The sequence below is a fragment of the Pelophylax lessonae genome (genome assembly GCF_965119305.1).
Source record: "Pelophylax lessonae genome assembly, chromosome: 12".
Classification (NCBI taxonomy): domain Eukaryota; kingdom Metazoa; phylum Chordata; class Amphibia; order Anura; family Ranidae; genus Pelophylax; species Pelophylax lessonae.
Window position 1 is genome coordinate 117,261,149 of NC_138779.1, and position 10,190 is coordinate 117,271,338.

The following is a 10,190-nucleotide window of genomic DNA, read 5'->3' on the forward strand; positions in this document are numbered from 1 at the left end:
GTGAAGTCCCTTACGCCCTTCTCTTTGGACGTCAGGCGCTAGACGCTTCCACCTCGCGGCCTCCGCCTCTAACCCACCCCGGAAGACATCAGAAAGCCGCCATCTTCTGTCTCCATGAAACATCCTAGGCCCTGCAGATGGATGCTAGTGAACAAACAGAGCCACTGACTTTTTGGACACATGCTATGTTGTATACCTCGATGTGAGTTACTACTATTTTTATCGTTTCTATTAATCATTTGCACTCAGAGGCACTATCCTCTCCTTTTATCCATTTATGCACAGTTGGCTTCACTCTTCCGGAGAGCTTGCCCTTTTGTAGCAAACCTTCCATACCTGGAACTGTCTTGGACCCCACAGATGGACTTTCACATAGTCCACTCTTACGCCCCCTATCATCTGTGTATGCATATGGACTAGTTATTGCCCCAGTGCATGTTATGTCCCCTGGTCTTCTCACTTTGCTGTTATGCACATATATCCATATATCCTTAAGCGCCAACACCCCATGTTTTGTACAGTGTATAACTGGGAGCTACAGCCCTCTGCCAGCAGCCTGTCAAAGGCTGAAATAAATACATAGCATCTGTATGCTCAGATATACACATCTGATCGCTAACTTGCTTATATAGTAACATATGCACTGCTCAAGTGTGCTCTACGGCCATCTTGCAGCAATGTGCATGTACTTTAAAAGGAAATAGTAAGCATTATGGGGAATTTTTCTCCACTACAAAAACCAAGTTAAATTTTTAAAAAAGGTACCCTTCATCTACTTAATTTGGCTGGTAACGTGTCAATGTAAAACCGATACATATTAGGCATTACCTCAAACATCATTAACAACTAAAAGGCAATACTTACTCTTAAAAATAAAAAATTTACTTTACTTAGGAGTATAAAAAAAAACCCCGAATAAGTCTTACAAGGGCATTCTTCGGTGAAGGTCCCGCTTAGCGTCAGGAAACTGGTAGGGTTTATATTCACAGCAGTTAGACTAGCTGTGGCTAGGTCTTGGAGGTCCCCAACCATCCCGTTATGATTAACGAATGCTTCTCGCTTAGACGACCTCAATTTGACAAAACATAGGAACCTTGGAGCTAATATCGGTCTGCTTCATTGTAGTCTAGATGTGTCTGAGCCCCCTTAACATACCAAGGCTTGAATAGTGTGCTCACTCCTGGACTTCTATCTCTACTTCTCTCTCTTCTCTGTCGTATCTGCTTTCCTTTTTTGTCTTCCTCCAGATTGGTTATGACTTTGTGATTTAGCCATGTTGGGGTCACGGTAGCTCCGACTGTGGAGTTCACCTTTCTTTCCTATGACCCTGAAGAAATTGAGGTCGGGGGGGGGGGGGGGTGAGAACGCACCTTTCTGAGGTGCCTGGGCGCAGATCGCCATGTTGGTGACCGTGTGCTGAGCTTTGTGGCAAACTATGGGTGGGGTATGGTTTTCATGGTTAATCTTCTGAAACTGATTTTGATGTGTACTCCTTTACATGATTTTCCTCTCATGAGCTCCATATTCTTTGTGAATTGTATTGTTGTACTGTTTGACTCATTGTTTCATTTGTTCATGTTTGATTTGAAAACAAAAAACTCAGTAAAAATTTAAACAAAAAAAAAAAAAATAAATAAATATCTATACATCTCTCAAAACAAACACGCAGAAAACAAAAAATGTAAAATACAACAAAATGTTTTTAATTAGCAATTTGTCTTCGCAAATATGAAACTGCCACAGAAAGAAATTAGAGAGACAACATATTACTACAGTATAACCACTGACATTTCTCATTGTCCATAGGACCATGGAGGAGACTTCTGGGGCTTGTTTTGTATTAAAGTGGGGTAGAGGGGTCAACAAGGATACATGTGTCTTACTTTAAAAGAGAAAATGGGTGGTTAGGTTTCAGGAAAAAAAAAAAAAAAAAAAAATAATGTTTTGGCCATATAAACACTTCATAGAATAAGCCTCCTGGAAGAAAAAGGGATTGGTAAAGGGAGTAGGACTGGGGTGGGGAGAAGTCCTTAAGAGCATCCAGTTCCCTCTCAAACTCATTTTCTTTCTACTCCGTATCCTGTACACAAACTAGGTCTACCAGAAATCACGACGATGGTAACCATCTGGATCACAGTATTTTGTAACCACTACTCTGTTTGCAAATTTGCGTCCTGTGAGTCCTTGCATGGCTTTCTGACAATCATAGACTGAGGTGAATTCCACAAAGATCTGAAAAAGTAAAAAGAAAATTTACTTAGCTGTGTTGATGTTCATCACTTTAAAAACAATCTGGGATAAAACCCCAAAAAGAAAAGCACATTGCCGATCCACCTTGTAAATGCCAATTTTCAGACTGCCTGGATTCCGTATTTTCCATATTAATGACTTGGAATAAGCCTGTCTTATTCCAACTCCGGATTTGTTTACCTGCTCCAGGTTAATACTAAAAAGCCAAAGATTCAGCAAGACAGCCAAGCAACTAGCATTTTCAAAAAAAATGTTAACAGCTTGCATATTTTTATATTAACTTTACTGAAAAAAAAAAAATACAGTACATTCACACAAGATGGGACCATCTACTAGTATGCTCTGTTAAAATTGGTTTCAAAATTGCTTATTTCTAGCAAGGTTGTTGCTACAGGTTACAAAAGTAGTAGACCGTGGCATCCTAAACATGTTTAGAAGTCTGCTGGCCATTGGATCCAAAACCTGACAAAAACCAGTATGAGTTAAGGACCTTGGATTCTAAGCTTAGTCATTAAAATGTATATAGTGCGGACAATTCATGCACTGCTTTACATATTGTACATCATCAGTCCCTGCCTTCAAAATTTGAATTTCCGCCAAGGATATAAAAAAAAAAAAAAAGTGCAGTTGGGTGTTGGGATGGGTTTTAAAGTGTTAGCAGATTTAAATACATAAAACTGAAACCAAACTCCAGCTCACACTTTAAAGTAAGGGTAAACCACTTTAACTGTTAAACTGTATCCTTATTAGGATAAAGCTTTTTTTTTATAAATAAATACTATGATCATTGTATTCACCCCTGCCAGTGTTGATTTGTCTCATCCCTGTAAACATATCTGTTAGAGAGCTTGTTCTTTTGGAAAAAACAGCCTTACTGGCTGGATCACCAGATGAAAATAGAATGAAAAGCTTAAAAATGCAGCCATCAAAATAAAAAATTGGTAAGCTGCAATATAATAAATTCTTGCTTTTGAGTATAAACTACAAGTAAAAAAAATAAATTGTAGACTAATATATATATATATATATATATATATATATATATATATATATATATATATATATATATATATATATATATATATATATATATATATATATATATATATATATATACACACACACACATACATACATACATACATACACACACACATATATATATATATATATATATATACATACATACACACACAAATCCTATAGTATTTACTATTTATAGCTTTTCTAAATTTGGGGCTCAATTATAGGTAAAACAAAACCGTTTTAACCTACAGCAAAATAGGCCATGCACGGTTCAAATCTCCGATGATTCAGGCCAATTCGGTTGAGACTTGACCCGCTAGTGGGCAGGTTAAAATATACCAAGTTGATCGATCAACTTGGATACAACCAGTCGGCCGGATTCTTTTGCGATCATCATTAGTGGCTTCCCCTGCTGGAAGCAGACAATTGCTGATTACCGTTAGCACGTTCCGTGTTGATAGGGGAAAAGTGAATATTTCTTTCCTGAAAACCGTTAAGTCCAGGAAATAAATTTTCACGGTGTATGGCATGCCTACATAATAAAGAGGCAGGCCTAAATGTAGTGATAAGGAACAGCAGCAAAAGCATAACTTAAACCCATATAATTCAGCCACAGGGTTGAGATACCTGTCATGAGGCCAAAATCATGAGTGCAAAAGCACTCACACTTCCTATAGGATGCATCAGCACCAACATTAAATGGTTTTTAGAGTGGTCCTAAATTAGATATGCATACCTTGCCACATCCTGGTACTTCCACACCATCCACGGGTCGTGGTATTTCGATAGATTTAACGATGCCATACTTGCTGCACTCATCTCTTACATCTTCCACAATCTCCTCATATTCTTCATCATCCAGTAGTTCTTCAGGCAAGACCATATTCATCAAACACAACACCTCTGTAGGATGTCCTCCCATCTGCACCTGAGAGCTCATGAGTCCAGGTACTTGAAGAGTTACTGGAGTTTGGTTTATCGTGCTCTAGAATAAAAAAAATAAAAAAAAAAAACAAGCACGACAATGTTATGATGTTATGCGAGACCAACAATAATACGTTTCTAATAGAGTTTAATAGAATGTTTAAATCCTTCCTTCCTTTAGAATTACTTTAAAAAACGGATAAAACCCAAACCAGTCTAATTTTTTAGGTCTTTGTTGACTATTACACATTCACAGTGTTGGGGGGCTTTGAAGTAGTGGACACTCTTCCAGTGTCCAGAGGACCTCAGCAGAATTTGTGCTGAGGACACCTACCCAGCTGGCCAGCCTGGCATTCGTGGTGACCACTGTCCAATACAAGGCGAGGAAGGATTTTCCCCGCCGAAGCGCCAGAGAATGAAGCCACCATATCAGGGACTACTTCGTTCCCCGGCTCAGCCGGATCGGATTGTCCAGACTGCGGATTCGTGTTCCATTTGGCCAGAATGTCCCTTTGTAGTGACCTTGTATGGAACCGCCTCAAAAAAAGGTAGACATCAGGCCCAGCACCCACATGCAAGTCTATAGAGATGACCATCTTCTGGACGGAAGGAGACAAATTGCAGCACTCTGGCTAGGGCAGAGTCCAGAGTCAGACCCAGATAGTCCAGCTTTGTGGACGGAACCAAAGCAGACTTCCAGATGTACTCCCGCAGTGTTCATATGGTGATCACCAGATTTTCCACCAGAGCAGCAGGAGACTCCGCTCGAAGAAGGTCATCCAAGTAGCCCAGTACCGCAATCCCCCGTTAGCGTAAATGCTAGCACCGGGGCTAACACTCGTGAAGACTCGAGGAGAAGAGGCGAGACCAAAGGGTAATGCCACAAACTGATAATGCTCCTCTCCCACGGCAAAGCGGAGGAAGCGCTGGTGATGGCACATATTGGAATATGAAGGTAAGCATCCTTGATGTTGATAGAAGCAGGAGAATCCCCAGATGCAGGGATGCCACAACCGTGCAAATGGACACCATCCTGAACTTCTGTACCCACACAAAGTAGTTTAGCGCCTTGAGGTCCAGGTTTGGACACACCTTGCCTTCCTTCGAACTGTAATAAGGTTTGCGTAAAAACCCTGACAAACGTTCCAAAGTCAGAACCGGGACAATGAGCCCTTGAAGTAGCAGGTCTTGTACTGCCCCAAACAGACCCTGTAAGCAGTCCGGGGACAGGCGCAATTTGTTAGGAAAGAACCTTGGCGAGGGAACAAGAGCGAAATTCGATCTTGTAGCCGGACTGAATGACTTCATGGACCCACTTGCCTTGTACCAAGAAAGTCTATGGGTCTGCAAACCAGCGAAGACACTTTTTGTAGCTGTTGACATTTGACAGTCCATCTAAATCTGCTAGAGCATCTAAAAACAACCCTCTGGAGTGGAGACCCCCGAGAAGAGTGTCACTGGTTAAAACCTAATGCAGCAAATTAAGGATTGGATACATAAAATATTTTAGGTTAATACTGCTTTAAGCCAGCATACCACATGCTGAGCAGGCCAATGAGAATTTAGAAAATCAGCATGGCTGAAGAAGCTTGTGATTCCTCGAATAAATCTATATCTATTCCTAACATACATACAAAAAGTTCAAATTTTTCTTCAAGCTAATAAAAGGCCTTACCAATGTTGCATTCTTTGCACCAACACTTGCTCTTTGCACAAGAAGCTTTTTGTCTCCCAGTTGCATGCCATTAAGACCAGCAATAGCCTTGAAAATAAAAGAAAGCAGTTTAGTTTAAAGCTGTGAACACTATGAAAGCTTGATTCACAAATACATTTACAGTAATTTGACAAAATAGATTACCCTAATAAAGTTCTAAGTGAATGTAACCACTGTACTTGCACAATGTTTAGCATCAGTTTTACATTTGCCATCAGTGCAACCTTCCAGTCACAGCAAAGTAACAAACTCTGCACTAACAGAAGAGTTTGAGGAATAACTTCTCAAGTAACAGGTTAGTACAGTGGCAAGTGTATAAGGTGCTGAACACCGCACAAGAACATCCATCCATTACACTGAAATATGCAGAATTCAATACAATGAATGCCTCTGTGCACAAACCCTTAGCTGTGAATATATGTAGGATTCCAGAAAAATGAGTAGGACTGCAACCCAATGCCGGTTAAAGTATAGCCTTTAGCACAAAGAAAGGAGGGAGGGAAAAAGTCTTAGAGATGCCCAATAATTGTTGAAAAAAAAAAAACCCTTGATTCTCTCACTCCCCCCCCCCCCCCCCCCAGAAAAAGGAGACTAATTCCCCCCATGTCATTCTCAACACTGGACAATTTCATGGGTTGTCAGCATTGTGCTCAGGCAAAATATAGACAGTTTGTGGTGGGGGCATCCACCCAAAGATACTTACAACACTTCTTGGGGGGGGGGGGGGGTGTGTGGAGGCAACACACACACACCAAGACTGCTCTATTATCATAGTTCAGGTACAGAGATGAAGATTACAAATGTTCAGTTTTGTCTGGTTCATATCACTATGCAAATGGCCTTAACATGGCAATTGTTTTTTCTTACCCCATACTTCAAGACATTGCCAAAGGATTCCTACCTGATCTGTAACATTGATATCCACATATTCACAAAAAGCATATCCCTTAGAGAGACCTGTAGCACTGTCTTTCACCAAATTAAAGGCTTTCAAAGGTCCAAAAGATGTAAGCAACTCTTTAACCTGTTAAGACAATGAATCAAAAGATTAAAAAGGCACATACCTGAAACCATTAATGGTTTACCTCAACATTTAAAAAAAATATAAAAATAAAAAAAAAAAAAAAAAAGGAGGGGGAAAATGCACAATAGTTCAGTTTATAGCATATTTTATATTACACAAAAGGGGGGAAAATAGTAAAAGTATACAGGTGAAAAATAAAGTATCACAAGTAATAAAATACTAGTTGAAACTGTACTGATTAAAAACACATCAATCCCAACTCCTAACAAGAACAAATTTTCCTAAATAAAATCCCATGCAAGTACAAAATATTGCATGTTTATTTTTTTCTGCAGGCTACAGTAGTAGGCTCTCTGATACCAGTTTGACAGTACTCAGCACTAGGGCTTAGCCATTTCTCCCTCTTAGACCGCCCCCTCAAAAAATATAGGTACATTTAAATATTTAGAGCAAAAGACCTGCAATAAAAAACGGAGCATTCTGAAACAAAAAACTGTACAGAAAATTGCAAAGGCCCATCTTATGCATTCAGGTATTACACAATGCATGATATAGAACAGTACACACGTAGACACCTGCTTGGGGGGGGGGGGGGGGGTAAACAAAAAAATTTACTGCCAAAAAGCCTAAAACGGAGTTGAAGCAAATTGCTTCCTAGACCATCTACAAATCATAGACTTTGTCCAGTGAAGAAATCCCATGTATTTAAAGGCTTTTTTTTAGCTTAAAAAGAAAATCCAACTGGCTCAATTTTATTTACATTCATAATGCATACATGCCATTTTCTTTTTTGCTATAAGTACTGAAAGAAAAGAAAAAAGAAAAAAAAAAAAATATGTTCAAACTAAACCTTTTTCAAAGTGACAAAGCTTTATACCCCAAGATGAAGATTGAGGAACAAGATCACGAAAACATATAAATTTTCCCATAGACAAGAGAAAATTTATATAAACACAGATTAGGACGACCCTTTCAAGAAATCCAGGCCCCTCACAATGCCATTACAAAAAAATATATATATATATCCATCTCCACATTTCCTGGTGCCCACACAGACAATCACAAGAACTGGTTCCTTGAAGTATGCTGAGAAACCAGCACTTCTGGGATTGTCTGTTTCTCGGGTCCTCTGCAATCCTCACTTGCTACTCCCTTTGACCTCATCACTGCAGCTGAAAGTGGTGACATGACATCAAGTATCCAGGGAGTTGCATGAGAACCCAAACGGCGAACACTTTTTGGGTGTTCGTTTCCCAGTTTTAAAGGTGGTGCTCAGTGGTGGAGGCGAGCATCCATCTTTTTTTTTTTTTTACACAAACACACCAGGATCGCTTTAACCCCAAAGGACCAGGCCTATTTCTGACACTTCTTGTTTACAAGTTCAAATCAGTATTTTTAGCTAGAAAATTATGGAGAATAAAACATAGATCGTTGCAATACTTTGTCGCACTGTATTTGCGCAGCAGTCTCACAAATGCAATTTTGGGAAAAATGCACCTTTTATTTTTAAATAAAAAAAAGTAAAAAGTTAGCCCAATTTTTTTTTCTATAATGTGAAAGATAATGTTACGCCAAGTGAATGGATTCCCAGCATGACATGCTTCAAAATGGCACATGCTCGTGGAACGGCAACAAACATTGGTACTTAATCTCCATAGGCTTAACAATTTCTACAGGTTACAAGTTTAGAGTTACAGAGGTGGTCTAGAATTATCGCTTTCGCTCCAACGATCGTGGCGATACCTCACGTGTGGTTTGACCGTTTACATATGTGGGCACGACTTGCGCTTCTGCGGGGCGCTTTACATTTTTTCTTATTTTACCTTTTTTTTTACACTGTCCCTATAAAGTTTTTTTTTTTTGATCACTTTTATTCCCATTACAAGGAATGTAAACATCCTTTGTAATAAAAGCAGAAAAAGGTCCTCTAATGTGAGATCTGGGGTCAAAAAGACCTGCGATCTCACATCTATACAAAAAAGGGCCCTTTAGGGCCATTGGGAGGAAGCGATGTACGATGTCGTTCCAGTCCTTCAAGGCCATAGAGTGGAGTGGGGGCCATCTTGCCATCACTCGACTTTCTGCCTAGGACCTGAAAGGTCTGGATTGTTTTCCCCGCTACGGGTGACTCCGGTAAGTAGAGAAACGACCGGGAAGCAGCAGGAGAGGGGTGGGCATCTCTGCCGCCCATAAATGTGATCCCGCGGCGAATTCGCCGCTGGGACCACTTATGTGAAAGAGGACCATCGGATGTGTAGAATACTTGCGTTATGGCAGCAACATCGGTATTTAACATCAAAGTACGAAAGTAAATACACGGTGGGTGGCCCGGAAGTGGTTAAAGTAGATAAAAAACCAAAACTTGCGTTTTGGTTAATAAGCAGAGATGTATAGTAACGAAGTAGAACTACTTAAGTACTGTACTTAAGTACCGAAATGCGGTATCTGTACTTTCCTAGAGTAGAATTTTTTTCTCCTACTTCTACTTTTACTTCACTACATTTTTTTGATGATTTTGATACTTCTACTCAAGTATTTTTTTTTTGTGCTGCATAGTTACTCGTTACTTTTAAAAAAATTACCACTGCCAGAACAGTAGATGGCAGGTTACATAAAGCTCAAAAAAATGTGTATAATGTCATTTGTAAATCAGCGCATACGAAAATAAAGGCTGTGTATAATAAAAGCTGCTATACCAAATCTTTCCAATAAAAAGAAAATATGAAACAAACAAATAAATTGTGCTACAGCGTTTAAAGTGCATCAAGAAACTACTAACAAACACAACTTGGCTGTGCGAATAAAGTGCCTGTGCAATCGATATAATATCATCGTTGCCCCCAGTGCCCTGCCCACACTCCACACAGTATCAAAAATAAAGTGACATGAATGTGCTAAAGCCTAAATGCAGTGAAAATAATTATTCCCACAATGTAACAGTAAATTCAATTCATATAAAATATGACAATAAATCACAATAAAATAAGTTATGAAATAAGTTAGGTCAGGTGCGTGCAACAAGTTGAAGTGTGTAAACCTATCTATAACGAAAAGTCCATAAATGAATTCCAGTGTGCAAATCTAAAGTGTCACTTCACTTGTCAGATGCTTCCACCTCCTTCAGTGCTCGAGTGACCGACCAACACACTTAATGGTGGTGGCACTGGTGGATAGCGTCTGGGTGGCACTGTGGCACTGGCACTGACTGCACTGGTTCAAAAAGCCATATATATTTAATTATTTCAATTCTCA

The 10,190-nt window shown here is 39.5% G+C and overlaps 1 protein-coding gene across 4 annotated transcripts in view; it reads right to left on the reverse strand.

Annotated features, from left to right (window-relative positions):
* Positions 1 to 1,682: 1,682 nt before the first annotated feature.
* U2AF2 (U2 small nuclear RNA auxiliary factor 2) overlaps positions 1,683 to 10,190 on the reverse strand; it is a 46,992-nt gene continuing 38,484 nt past the window's right edge. For all 4 annotated transcript variants that reach the window (XM_082274593.1, XM_082274594.1, XM_082274595.1 and 1 more), the window contains 4 exons: positions 6,816 to 6,938; positions 5,876 to 5,962; positions 4,013 to 4,261; positions 1,683 to 2,232 (listed from right to left, as the gene is read on the reverse strand). In XM_082274593.1, coding sequence (XP_082130719.1) covers positions 2,098 to 2,232; positions 4,013 to 4,261; positions 5,876 to 5,962; positions 6,816 to 6,938 — 594 coding nt within the window. In that variant the 3' untranslated portion in view covers positions 1,683 to 2,097. The remainder of the gene's footprint in view (positions 2,233 to 4,012; positions 4,262 to 5,875; positions 5,963 to 6,815; positions 6,939 to 10,190) is intronic.